The sequence below is a fragment of the Schistocerca cancellata genome, chromosome 2 (assembly GCF_023864275.1).
Source record: "Schistocerca cancellata isolate TAMUIC-IGC-003103 chromosome 2, iqSchCanc2.1, whole genome shotgun sequence".
NCBI lineage: Eukaryota > Metazoa > Arthropoda > Insecta > Orthoptera > Acrididae > Schistocerca > Schistocerca cancellata.
In genome coordinates, this window is record NC_064627.1 from 808,238,125 (window position 1) to 808,253,438 (window position 15,314).

Below are 15,314 nucleotides of genomic sequence, written 5' to 3' on the forward strand. Positions count from 1 at the left end.
GGGTACCAGAGTTGCCACAACTGTAAGATTTCTTTACAAAATGTACCACAGTTAGTAGTGGCTACTTGGGGTGCACAAGTGCAAGATTTGTATACATTGCATATAATAATTAGTAATGGAAACTGACACAGATCAAGGTGTACAAGAGAAATGGGGTGAGATGGTGGAGGGGGGGATATAAAATCATAAGTCACATCACTAGTGTGGAAAAATGTTCTCAAACCAGCCTTGGGAGTGTCATATAAACTGTTCTTGTGTAGAAACTGATGTAAAGCTGTTTCACAAGTGTCTAAAAGGGCCTCTATGTTTCTACCACAAATTATCGTATCACATTCCATTTGATTTGCTTTGTTTACCAATGATCCCCAATTATTTAAGAAAAGTTCAAAATTTCCAGATCATGCTTCAGAAACTGTAGCATTACGCATATTGTACTTAGTACCTTTTTTGGCTGTAGTGTCATAGTCCTTTTCGGCATTAGTTCAAGGTAAATCAAGTAAGGTAGTAAAATGTTTATTTTCTTTTATATAAATTACTGCCGCACCCTGGTTTCTTTTTCTCTTTTTCCCAAAGACAAAACTAATTTAGGTTTTTGTATGTTGAATTGACTCAGGGTTAAGCCATTGTTTATGAATACACATTACTGAGAAGACATCCTTTTCCTCATCTATTATTAATATGTTAATTATGCCAGTCATATTACACAGGGATTGCAGTACATTATGATGATAAAGTTTTAGACTCGCTTTATTCATGGCTCTTTATTAGTGGTCTCTACAATTACTGTATGATTATGGACAGTAGAAAAATATAAATAAATACAGTCTTGGAAGATTCATGTGATATAGTGGGAAGAAGAATCACAAGAACCAAAACTGCAAATCTTACTTAGTGCAAGGGACACAACATGCCATTGGGAGCTTTCAGTTGTAAGTGTGAGACACTTAACTACATTCAATCTGGCAGTATCTTCACAGAAGTGTGCTTTTTGTCCCCACTGAAGCTAGAAACCACACACAGGGAAGTGACTAACCAATTTCCAGGTAAAATTTTGAAGTTATGTACCATCAGTGAAGATCTGCATCAAATATCTTTTCCCATAGCTTCCCCTAACAGACACTGTACATAAGGAATACACTACCTATTCAACTATGCATTTTCTCATTTTTGACGATGTAATTTTCAAATTTTGTGTCAAGGCCTTTATTGTTTTGCACTGTGTACCAGTTACTTGTAAAGCCCTCAAGAAGTGTTGATTTGACATTCTGATGTAATTTACAATATCATGAGATATTAAGCAGCACACAATTTGAAGAAATTGAAGGTAAAGAGCATAATTTTGTACAAGTAGTGTGCAGTGTGGGCATGGTGGTCTAGCGAACAGAGCATTAGACTACAGCCCTGAAGGTCTTGGGTTCAGTCCTAGGACAGGGAATTTTCCTCACTGCAGTCCCTTCAGGACAGCCCCAGTTTCACTCACCCTGCTGTCAAATGAGTACTGGGGATCTTTCATGGAGATAAAATGCAACCAGAGTGTTAGTTTCACCACTCACCCTCCTTCCTAGTGCTGCAGTGAATAAAGGCAGTGCTCTACCCATAATCAGGCCAATAGCCCAGTCACCAGTTTGTGCCACAGACTTTACTTTACTTTTAGTTCACAGTGTTTCATACCTATTTAACAACTAGTGGACTGGTTCCTCCAGGTACCAAATATACCCTAAACAGTTTCATTACAAAGCATAAAGTAAGCATGTATGATCAGATTCACAGATCAATGCAATGCCCAACTTTTCCTCTCATCTTTAAGTTAAGGCAACGCTGAAGCAAAAGGGAGTTGCAGAAATTATTTTGGTATTGATAAGTTTCCATGACCTACAAATCCGAAAAAAGTCAAATTAGTATCAAGAAAAAGGATAAGAAAAAAAGATGTTATATTACATTCTTGACTGGGTGATCCTTGCAATTGTTTTAACAATGTCCTCTGGATGAGTTGCTGTGCTGTGTATTGTTTGAATGACTGTGGAAACTAAGTCCAGTATACTTTAATTTAGTTAGGTACCTGTTCCAAGGGTCATTTCAGATACAGAAAATTGGTTAAGACCCAAAATTGGCAGTAGTGATATTTTTGGGGAAACTGAAGCATATATCACAAGGATGGACTCATGGAAAATAGAAATCGTGTATCTGTTGCAGTAGATAAAAAATTCAAAACTACTGAAACAGAAATTGAAACTGGATGTAAGAACGCATGGGCATAATCTTATAATTGGATCCTTCTATTGACCACTACACTCACTCCCTGATATAACCAAAAACCGTAGAGAAAACCTCCACTGATTAATACATAAGTTCTCCAAGCATCGTATCGTTAAGCTTGAGGGACATTAGTTATGGATGTTAAACATTGTGCATCTTTGTGATTAAAATAGGGTTAGTATATTTTACAATTTTTTCCTTAGGGTTAAATGAGACCACTCACCAAAAATCAGAAGGATTAAGTTGTCCACAGGTGCACACAAAAGAAGTAAAACTTGCTAGCTTTTAGACATATCCTTTGATGAGCTATAGCACACAAACACAGACACACTGTTTATACACATGCATACACACACTTATGTCCCTACATGGTTCCAGCTAGACTGACAGTCCCAATGCTGTTTTGTGGCACTTTGGATGGTTGTGGTGGGGTTGTGTCAGTAGGGACAGGTAAAGGGAGAGGGGGGCAGGAAGTAAGGAGAGGGTCTGGGGATGGGTGGTTACCAGCTCAGAGGGGGGCCAGTTTGCCAGCTAGGAATGTGGGAGGGAGGGATGGCATGTATAGTATTAGCGGCCAGTGGGCAGCAGCACATGCTGAAGGCTATGTGGCACATGGACTGGGAGGGGGCGACAGAATGGGAGTGGGGAAAACAGTCAGGTGGAGGGTTCGGGGACAGTGGATTACCTGATATTGAAGCCAGGATGATTACAGGAGCGGAGGATGTATCGCAAGGATAACTACCATCTGTGTAGTTTAGAGAAACTGGTGGTGGAAGGAAGGGTCCAGATGGCTCTGGTTGTGAAGCAGACATTGAACTCTAGCATGTTGTGCTCAGTTGCATGTTGTGCCAGCTTTGATCTTGACAATAGTTTGGCAGTGGCCATTCATACTGGTGGACAGCTGGTTGGTGGTAATACTGACATAAAAGGCTGTGCAGTGTTTACAGCAGAGTTGGTACATGACATGACTGCTTTCACAGGTGGCTGGTCTGTGATGGGGTAGGATAAGCCTGTGATGGGGCTGGAGTATGAAGTGCTGTATGGGTGGATTGGGCAGGTCTTGCACCTTGGTCTGCCAGAGGGATATGATGGTTCTACATTTTGTTTTAAGTGATCTCGTTTAATCTTAAAGTATTTATACTCTACAAGAACTTTCCTACAACATACATAATTTTTTTCTACAGTTATAAGCTCTAGTAGGGTAACATTAACAATTATATAAAATATAACTATTATTCTGATCTTGTAGTTAGAGTACTTTATCCTAGACTTTGAACTAGACTAACCTTGATGGAAGGTGAAGAAGTATGTCAAAGATCCTGAGTTAAATGCTCATTTGTAGATTCAGAGTACATTTATTAAAACAATTAAAGCTATCATTACAGAGTCAAGAGCTGCTGCTACAAAAACAGGATCTTCTTCATCCACAAGTAAGGAAACGGTTCACCAATGGTAACAAATGTTTGATATGTGAATCAGAAAAATTAAGTACAGTAATGCTTGTATCTACTAATAACTATTTGTCACATACCTGTGATGTATACACATTCAGAAACAAGCAGTCTTCACTCCCATTGGGCCTGTCTGCTTGGGGACACCAGGGTCCATCCACTGTGGCATTTAGGATACCATCCCATGCATCCACTGGTGAGGGAGGCTGCAAAAGCCATCATATTGTAAGTAGGTGGGTCAAAAATTTTTTTTGAATCAAAAGAACAATTAGAATTCTATGCAGCAACGTTCATGTAACACTTTTTTTTTTTTTTTTGCAGTATTAAGGTATACATTTTATTTTATCTGCTTCCATCTACTGTCTCACAAAATAGGAAACTGTTAAAAAGAGGTTACCATGAAACATCAATCATAGATCATAGTTGTGAGTATATATCCAATTAAAGAACACAGAAATGGCTCTTCTCGTGTGCCTAAATATGTACTGTAATATAAGGTATTAAAGGTTAGTGTTATTATTTTTGTTTACATTTCACCAAAACTTAATTTCTGGTAGCTCATAGAGTGTGCTGTACCTGTTCCCGAGCTACCACTTGTCATTATGTAGATGGTACTGACTGAAGAATTCTAATCTGTCTGTTGAAAACAATAATAAGTGAGTGACAAATGTTCAGTGGAGGCACTAAGACAGCTTACCATTTAATGGAATTGCAGTTGCTGATAACTGCATAATACTCTACCCCACTAATCAAACTACTTACCCAACTGAAATACCCTGTATAGATCAAAAATTAATTGTTGTAACAATATTTTTTGTAAATTAAAAGACTCATTTTCTCTGAATTTTTGCCTACAATAATAATTTTTACTGTTCCACTGTTCTGACAGATTTACCGGTACTGGACTGGTGATGATATATACTGCAGGTGTGGCAGATGCGGTTTTGCTTTAAGGCCCAAGTGACACAGATGACCACTTGGGTCTCCAAGCTGAGAGGGGTGCCACAGGTGCCCAAGTACAAAATTGGAATACAGTGTGTCTCATAGTTGGTAATGAAAGCTGACATGTATATGATAATAAAAACAAAAAGCGTTTGAATGAACATCAGTCTACAAATGAGCCATCTGTCAGATATTTGTGAATGTGTAATTATGAGTCACCATTGACTTCAGTAATAAATAATGTTCTACTGAGTATAAATGTATTTGAAATGCAAAGTTTTTAATGTAGTCCCCACCTAATTGGGCTCATATTTCATCGATGGCTACTTTAACAAGAAACAATACTACTGCAGTATGTTACATGTTACTGTTGAGTGTTACATGTGCTGTTTTCACATTTTTAGGCGATACTGCACTCATCTCTGTAGTCAGTTACAAATTGTTTCAAACATCCTTGGATCACCTCACAGATTTTGCCATGACGATACAGTCCATAGCTGCAGGTCTTCAACCATATCAACATGAGTCCTGTACACTTCACTTCTGAGATAACTGCAGACAGAAAAATCTAGAGTAATGAGATCAAGTGATCTTGGAGGACAAGATTCAGGGTGTGCTCAATTTGAACTTACGGACAGTCGTAAGAGCTTCACCTTTCTATACATTATTCAAGATGTGCAGATGCAGGATGGTGGAAAACTAAAAGCCACATGTGTCTCTATTGAGACTGTTTTAAGTAAGTGTGAAGAATGTGACATCAATGAGAAGGAATTAAATGAGGAAGTATTGATCTCAGTTCTCAACCTTCCTGCTGGAAATTATCCACAGAGCTCATTACCTTATATAACAAAAAACAATTTTATTGACAATTTTCCTAGTATTAGCTTAAGAATCTTCTTGACTGTACATATATATGTAAGTAGTTGGTGAAAGCAGTTTTTGAAATTCAATGTGATAAAGACATACCTCAAGTCAATAGTTTCTTAAGAGTGATTGTGTGGATTGTCAATTTTAGTTGCTGAACGCAATACCATGAAGTCAATAGATTCAGACTCTACTTTGAAAGATTTTGCTAAGTTAAAGGCTAGAAAAATTTTGATACAGTTTTTTTATCTGCATGAAAAAATTGTCATTACATATACTGAACAACTGTAGGAATTATACATGACTTTTTAAACAGAATATTTCTAGAATGAAATTTTCACTCTACTGCGGAGTGTGCGCTGATATGAAACTTCCTGGCAGATTAAAACGGTGTGCCGGACCGAGACTCGAACTTGGGACCTTCGCCTTTCGCAGGCAAGTGCTCTACCAACTGAGCTACCCAAGCACGACTCACGCCCCGTCCTCACAGCTTTAACTCTGCCAGTACCTCATCTACCTTCTGAACTTCACAGAAGCTCTCCTGCGAACCTGCAGAACTAGCACTCTTGGAAGAAAGGATATTGCGAAGACATGGCTTAGCCACAGCCTCGGGGATGTTTCTAGAATGAAATTTTCACTCTACAGTGGAGTGTGTGCTGATATGAAACTTCCTGGCAGATTAAAACGGGGTGCCGGACCGAGACTCGAACTCGGGACCTTTGCCTTTCGCTCAGTTGGTAGAGCACTTGCCCGCGAAAGGCAAAGGTCCCGAGTTCGAGTCTCGGTCCGGCACAACATTTTAATCTGCCAGGAAGTTTCAGAACATTTCTCTTTTTTATCACATACAATTTTCTAAAATCCCACTACTTACAGCTTATGCTGTTAAACAGTGCTTTATGTTTAAAACATCAATATAAAATTACATTACTTTTTTGTATTTCTGTCCTACTTTTTCTGATGGAAAGTGAAATAATTTGTAAATTATATAATAAAGAACTTACACTATTAAACTGAAAAATAACAGAAATTTTATATTTTCATTCTTTGTACTCAGTTTAATATAAAACACATTTTATAGAAGCCAGGACAATACAATAAGGCTGTGGTGTCTCTGACATGAATGGACACTTCTTTGATTATTCTCTATGTCTTTGCATTCTGTCTTTGTGTTCTCGCACCATGTTTTACATCCATTTCTGTATTCACTCTGTTCAGTGCCAAACTAAATGTTCATTTTGACTGTAAAAGTGTGTTATTACAGTTCTATGCCATATAATAACCACAGTGGTGACCCCTACTTCACTGTTGTGCATTTGGGAATTATTTTATGCTTATTTTCATTGTTAACAAACCTCATGTGCCAGTCCACATTCTCTTCAGAACAATGGATCTACCAGTGTCGTTTTGTGCTGTGCCATGCACCTTTTTAACTGTGCTTGTGTATGTACAGGTGTTCCTAATGTACAGTTGGTTAAAAGTGAACAATTTTTTGACCCCTGCCATGCCAGCAGCCACTTAACCATTGCTGGCCCAATATGGCCACCGTCAAATGCAACTACGTAGCAGGGCCTGCTGCCTGGACAGTGGACACCGCTCACCGACATAGTAAGCGATAATCTTGTGATGGATGTTGTCCAGTTAAGCTGTCGCCTTCCAGATGGTTCAATGTGCAGACGCAGTTTGAGACCTGTACTCCGAAAGCTCATATGTGTGGGGTCACACATTCTTACTTGCCTGATGTCATTGCAGCACCCCCCTCCCCCCCTACATGCTGTCCGTCTCGGCAACACCGGTCGCCTCAGCCGTGCCGGTTGCTGCAAACATCGCTCCATGGTCACATCAAGATCGCTTTCCGCCCAGTCTCATAATGGCACCAGCCGTTTCTTCCGTGCCGGTTTTGGGATCAGCCCCCCCTTGGCGATTTCACGACCGCCTTCCGCCCACTGTTATAGTGGCACCGGCTGTTACGACCATGCCGCACCTGCCTCCGGTACTGCAGATGGGATACATTGTGCGGGCCCATGCCTCTTAGTGTGCTGCTTGCGGCCACCCCCCACGCAGACCTTGGGCAATGCATCGCCCACCACTACTGCACCCCTGGTGTCGGGGGCTCCCTCAACCACCAACATGGATCTGCGCCTGCCTGTGCTACATCAAGAAGTGTTAAGCAGCAGATTCTCTAAGTTGCCTGCATTGCAAAAGTACAACCCTAAGACTTGGTTCACTCTGGTGAACCGTCTACTGGATATCCACAGGACCTCGGACAATGACACATGTTTTGTGTGCCTGGTGAGCCACCTCCAAGACCACTGATCTGCTGCTCTTGCCTCCCGCCTCGTCCAAATATGCGATGGCGAAAACTTTGCTTACTGAATGCCTTTCTCGCCCTCCAGCCGAAGCCATCCACCACATCATCCACGACATGCATCTCAACGAACGCACACCTTCACAGCTCTGACAGCGCCTTTGTACATTGGTTGATGACCAAGCACACGCCACGCTGTGGACTCTGTGGATGATCAAACTACCATCAGACCTACAGCTTCACCTGCTATCGTACATCGCTGACCTTCTCGAGGTCCACCTGCACATGGCTGATAGGGCCTACACAATTATTCGTCACCAACACTGCCTGTCAAGGATGACATCACATTTGCTTTCTGTTGGCATCTCTGCTTTGCCGGTTCCACGTGCTGCTGGTAGAGGTCAACGCGTGTGCCTCAGCAGCTCAGCGACCTGCCAGGAGCTCACTCCTGGTGGCCTACAGGAGGCTGACCGCGCCCAAGCAGCAGCCTGAGCATTCTTGAGCTACGTCACAGCCAGCTGCGTCCCCCACTCACCCCGCAATGCCTCGCCTCCAAGCTTACCCGCTTTGCTGGTACCATGTAACCTACGGGGATGCCAATCACAACTGCCGCTAGCCTTGTGCATACCCAAACGACTTCAGTGGGTACGGTTAGGCACCACGTCCCGCCATGATCATCAACGGCGCCTACCTTCCAATGCCACACTGCTTGCACGAATGGCGCCTCTATGTCACGGACTTGTCATCGGGCACATGCTTTCTTGTCGACACCAATGCTGATGTCAGCATTATCCTGGCTAAGCATGTGGGCAACGCGCTTTTTCCTGCTAACCTCACAATGGTCGCTGCGAATCACTCCCATATCGCGGTCCTTGGCTCCATCAAGATGTCGTTTTGTCTGTCCCCAGGCGCGACATTTCCTTGGACCTTCCATGTCACCGATGTGGATGAACATGTGATCGGGTTGAACTTTCCACACCATTATGAGCTTTTGCTGGACCTAGAGGCTGCTACACTCCACCACGCATCTAAATATACCATTCTGTGCTCGAAAGGGTGCAGCACGTCCTCGCTCTCCGCATCCTTGGCCACGCTTTCCACATGTGCTTCTCTGCTTGAAGATATTACGGCTTGCCTCTCTGATTTATCGGATGTCCGCAAGCTGATCGACAGACTACGTACTCATAATGCAGAGTTACGCTCCCACATTGCTACCGCCTCTGCTGAATTGGCTCATGCATGGACTATCTTACACTGCCTCTTTGCAGAGCAGCTCCTGTCAATGCAGCCCCCCTCTCCTACAGTGTCTTCGCTCTGCCCCACTCCTGTGTCAAGCTGCACCTTTCATGCTGCCAGTTCCTTGCAGATGCAGTTGGACCAACCGGATGCACACACCCCTGCTTCGCGGGATCCTTCGTATCGTGAGGCCGTCATGCTACACCCACTGTCGCCATTTCCCGACAAGGTCCCGCCTACCGCACCATATGCCCAGCTGTCACCTACTGCCGACACTTTGTATCTGCCCCCCCTGTCTCCCCACCACACATGCATCACTTTGCGGGTCTCGGCAATCAGCAACAGCACCTACCACCAAATCTGCACTGCCCGTACGTCACGAAGCTCGATGACATCTTAACGCTACGAAATTGTTGTGAGTGAAAAATATAGTCAGGATTTACTGGCTTTGGGTGTGCTCCGATCTTCTCACAGCAACTGGTCCTCCCCCATTCATCTTCTTTTCTGTATTGCCAGACATTCTGAAAACGGCAATCATTATGCCTTTTGGCCTTTTCGAAAGTGCTTCATGCCATATAGTTCAAAAAACGCTGCGCAGACGTGGCAATGTTTCATTGATTCGATTTTGCTACCACTTCCTTTTGCTTTTGCCTACCTTTGTAAAGCTGTGAGGACGGGGTGTGAGTCGTGCTTGGATAGCTCAGTTGGCAGAGCACTTGCCTGCAAAAGGCAAAGGTCCTGAGTTCGAGTCTCAGTCCGGCACACAGTTTTAATCTGCCAGGAAGTTTCATATCAGTGCACACTCCGCTGCACAGTGAAAATCTCATTCAGGACCGCAATGCTCCGTTGGCGGAGGTCCTGTATAGTGAACTGCTTATCCTGCCACCCGAATTCGACGAGGACATTTCTCCGATGGATGCTACTGACCTGCCGGCCCTCATTGAACGAGTGTGTGCTCACATGGCCCGCCTTCGCCAGCCTCTACCCCAGGTGCACACCACACCACAGGTGTTTGTTCTAGGTGTTTGTTCATGAGGTCTTGAATTCTTGCAATTTCGTCATGTTATGGGACGACTCCATTCGTGCAGCTCTGCAACCTCTGTACTCCGGTCCTCACCACGTATTACGCTGCTGGGTCAATACATTCTCAATTCTGCTCAACGGCCGCCCGAGTACAGTTTCAGTATAACATTTAAAGCCTGCATGGTCCCTCCCAGAGCCACTCCTTGCCGCTCCCTGCCAACCTACCTCCGCCAATGCCTTGCCCGCCACCACCACCTCTGCAGCCCCCGTCGACTTGCCGCAGCCTGCGCAGCTGTCCGCCACACGAGGCCATGACGACGAAGCGCCCGAGCCGCACACTTTGAGTGCCGTACGCCACCTCCGCCCTCTGTTCTGGCATGAAGATCTTTTTGCGGACATGTGCTAGCTTCGCACAGCCATGCTCCACACTGCCAGAGGGGGGGGGGGTCTCTGTGTGGTCTATGATGTGAAGTGACACTTCTTTGATTATTCTCTTTGGCTTTGCATTCTATCTTTGTGTTCTTTCTCTGTGTACACTCACTATTTCTGTACTCGCTCTGTTCAGTGCCAAAATAAATGTTTATTTTGACTCTAAAAGTCTACGCCACGTAATACCCACAAGTCTATTTGTTTGTGATCTCACTGAGAGCTTTTAAAGATTTCAGGAATTTCATCAGATGGAAATGAATTGCTTCTTCTTTCAATATTCAGTGCTGGAATAATATTAAGACATTTATTTCTGTTACAGGGGAATGTATATGTAATGCTTACTTTAAAAGAAAACCAATCTATTTTAAAGATCACTAATTTTAGATTTATGTTTAAAGATCTTGCCTAGAAATGCAGGAAATACAACTAATGTTTGAGGGAGTGATTTTGGGAGTTGGGGGGGGGGGGGGGGGGGGGGGAATTCTCAGTGGAATATGTTTTAACAAGTCCATATGTTCACAAGATGGAAAATTTATGGTCAGTTTTGAGGCAAACCGTAATGGAGGTTTCACCATTGCCATACGATCATATCATTTTATTTCATTAGGGACAAAATTGGAATAGTTGAATGAAATGTCTCAGGAAAGTAAATTGATGAACAGACGAGCAGTTCTAAAGGAAAAAAAAAGTGCAGATAGGCCTATTGTTTCTAAAGAGACAACAAGAAGCAACTTCAAATATGCCGGACTGTGTTAATCTCGATTAATTGCCGGGCCTGTGTCTCGGGTTCTTCGTCTGTGTTTTTTTGGTTATTGTTTTGATGTTCCACAGTCATGAGTGTCTTGTATTGTCAAAGCTTCGCCAGTCCGCCACCAGCAGCCACTCATGCTGGTGAAATGTCAGAAAAATCATGAAATAAACATCAGCCGAAGAACCTAAGACAGAATGCAACAGGCAATTTGTCAAGAAGTGTCCACAAAAGCCTTAACAGTTCCGTAATGTTAATTTTATTGACATTAAATTTGTAAGGCATGTGGACAAACTCAGTAATCAACATCAGAAGAAAATGCCAAAAGATAAATCTTCAAATGAAATGAACAGAAAACTTATGACAGTCATTGATGCTTCAGTTGTTTTCCACATCATCCTAGGTAAATACTGGGCTAGTTTCCAAGTCTTGCTTCAGGTACACTATGCACAAATATTTGTAACGTAGTGTCAAATTTGGCTATGCGAATATGCTAGACACGAACAATCGTGTATAGCAGGGTCCCCCATGTCAAAGTCATGATTAGAAAGCCGGTTCGTTACAAGTGGCGGGCAGATGGGGCTGGTGTCAGGATCAAGCTCAGTCGCCTGAGCTGGCCCCTCCGGAAGGCAATCCGCCACACCCTTTGCTTTAAACCGTCACCTCTCTCATCTCGATCCACATTGCGTGCGCGTGCGTGCGTCCGTGTGCACGACTCACCACCAGACCCAAATTTCCATAGGTCGTTGTTCACATGACACAACCGTATTTGGGTTTTCAGGCTACATCTTGTTTTTAACAATTTTGCACTAGTATGAAAGGAGTAACTTCATGTGCAGTAAAGGAAAAATAGGAACATTAGACTGAGAATGAAGCTGTCTACACCTCTAATAGCGATTGTGTAGACTAAATCAGAAGCTGGATTAATTGTTTTCCATACGCTGTATTTCACTCGGCTCAACATGCAAACACAATAAGCTGGATCAGTTGTTTTCCATATGCTGTATTTCACTCGGCTCAACATGCAAACACAATAGTGAAAAAAGGTTTCAGAAATTTGGGCTCGTCTTCTGGACGATATATTGCATCTAAATGTAGTGAATATGTTGGCTCTAATCTTCAACTTCAAGCCATAGTTCATAAAGATGTTGTGTCTGAAGCACACAATGCCGAAAAAATTCAAAACAACAATTTGACTGCACAAACGGCCATGCATGCTATAAACTGCCAAAAATCACTTGTGGATACGACACAGTTTTAATTTATGGAGGAGCTAGAGCCATTCGAAGCCTACTACGAAGTGATGACAAAATAACGTCTCCCATAAAACTCGATGCGACCACGAACCTCTATAACAGACGACAAATGAAGAACTTTGGAGAGGCCATATTCGATTTCACCATTTTCACTGACGTATTTAGTTGTTCTTGTATTAGTTCTAGAAGTTGCATGTTATGATGGTATGTCATTCAAGGTAACAGTGTATTGAAGATTTACCACAAACCTGTCACTCTGGTAGTATTTTTTTTTTTAAATTAAATGTCAGTTAATCACATATTGGTAGTAAAAGCCTTTGGGAAATCCTTCACTGAAAAAAGTTATATGAGTACACTATAATCCAGTGGATAGAAACGTGGAGTTACAAAGTCGAAAGGAGTAGGTACGTGTCCTGTTGCACTGAAATACTTTTTTATATCTAAAATCTTCTGGAATTTCCTTATTGATTTAATAGAAATATGGTCTGTAATATTCGATGTCATACACATATAAGTGCACTCTCTCTCAGGAGTGAGTATGTTCGAATTTATGAACATTTCACGGAATGTGGGTGAACAGATGCAACAGTGATCCATGACCACATTAACATTAACTGCGAAAACTGTGGAGATATAATGTGCTTACATAAGCACTTCAAAACCATTATAAATACTTGATCCGAACAATTGTTAGGTAAGTTTTGTTTGAATAAATGCTGTCGGCAATACTGGAGCAAAGTTCGTAATAGTTCACAGTAGGCCACAACGTATAAATAAAACGCTTGTGCTAGTATGTAGTGTGTAAAATGTAATTTAATAAAGTAGAACTACACTGACTGTTGCCTTCATACTTTTGAAAATACTGTACACTCAGTTTTATTTCAGTAATCTGTTATTTCTAGCACTCTATAAACAGTGCGCAATCCTTCTAAATTTAAAACCGATACGGTTATAGCGGTTATCCCCCTCCCCAGGAAATGTAGCTTCCGCAGTGTGGGGACCATTCCACATTCAACTGTTGTACATTCATACCCCGCCTCTGGATACGGTAGGGGAACGAAAGATATCTGGATGAGCAAATTGCAAGAATGGTCGTCTGGACCACATCTTCATTAACTGCGAAAATTGTGAAATTAACTTAATAATGAATGTTTGAAATAATGTGCTGATTACGTAGTTTCATATATTCAATAGTAAATATATATAAAATAATATAGTTCAATTCTTTTATCTTGGCGGCTCGCACATGCCAGCCCAGACGCGGGAGATTGCTGCGTTGCGAGTTGTAGGCGCTAAGAGAAGCAGCGCCATAGTATAATATAGAATAGTTCGGAAACGTACGTTTAGGGGGTAGCGCGTAGTTAACGAAGTAAAGCCACCACGGCCGCATTAACCCTTTTGCTGCTACAGAGACGTGCTCCCCGCATTCCGCGCTGTGCGCGATTTTGTCATCACTGCACTGCTCGCCTGTGCAGACAGATGGTGTTCCAACTGCTTTGACACACTTATCATTCGATTTCACAAAAACTATTTGGCCCAAAAATTTGATTTTTACACATCTTCATGATTGATACCTTCCCCCCATAAATGACTTAATTTTGTTTCGATGTTCAACGCAGTTATTGTGCAGCATTAAATATAGTACACCATTGTACGAAATTTTGAAGAGTTTTCATGGGTAAAAGTCACAGCGTATACTTTCCATATGGTCGATTTTAGTTGCCACTACAAAATTTCAAAAAATTACGAAAAACGAAAAAAATTTATGAAGTAAGACACTTCGATATGGTTTTTAAATAAAGAAAATGTTAGACATCAGACAAGGTTGGAACTTGGAACCTTTTGCAAAGCAGCCAAATACCTTAGCCATTATGCTACCGCAGCTCAGCAATTAACAACATTCCTGGAGGTGTTTAAACAAGCATGCAAAATACTGACAAACACTGTTGGTATGGCCATGAATTACTTACGTTTTGTCGAAGTACAATAGAAAATAAACATTTACCGCTGTTCTTTATTGCGAAAAAGTGGTTAGTGAGAATGAATTTCCCTGCTATCGCCGGAATTAGGAGGCTAATTGCTTGTTTGGTTTAATTAATTAATAGAAGCAACTGGTATAAAGAATGCTTTTTCCGAACTTTCTTTTATAGGAAGTCTGCTATCAAGACATTGCTTTTGTTCAGTTACTTTATTTATGACTGAACGTTTCTAAAACTGAAGACACTCGTCCGTGCTCTGCACTGCAGTCGAGCTCTGGCAACGTCGTTCTCTGTTCATTGGCTGACTGTGTTTTGTGACGTCAGATGCGCAGAACGAACCTAAACTCGGCCGCCATCGTAAATGACGCGCACTTTAGAGTTTTTATTTATTTATTTATTATCATCCCAATGATCACATTTGTGATATAGGATTTGTCAGGGTACATTTTAACAACTATATAATATCTTTACAAAATTTGTATCTGTGGTGAATTCATACTAATCTATCTTATGTTTAATACAATATACAACTAATAAGTGTTTTTATAACATAATTTATCATGCACTGATGTAATTTCATTTATCACATTAACTTAAACATATATTTTATACAGTTGCGCAGAGATATTCACTTATGCTGTAATAGCATTTGTCAAGCATGTGGTTCTTTAGAACAGTTTTAAATTTATCCTCATTTTCCAGCTCTTTGATATGTTTTGGTAGTGCATTAAAAAGTTTGATGCCTTGATTACATACATGTTTCTGGCTTCGAGTCCTTGTTACAGCTTGTATGTGGAGATCTTTACATTGCCGTGTATCGTAATT

General features: G+C 41.7%; 1 protein-coding gene across 1 annotated transcript in view; it reads right to left on the reverse strand.

The window, feature by feature from the left end:
• LOC126162671 (juvenile hormone esterase-like) overlaps positions 1 to 15,314 on the reverse strand; it is a 60,832-nt gene that overhangs the window by 34,609 nt on the left and 10,909 nt on the right. Inside the window, exon 2 of the mRNA XM_049919319.1 lies at positions 3,788 to 3,913. Coding sequence (XP_049775276.1) covers positions 3,788 to 3,913 — 126 coding nt within the window. The remainder of the gene's footprint in view (positions 1 to 3,787; positions 3,914 to 15,314) is intronic.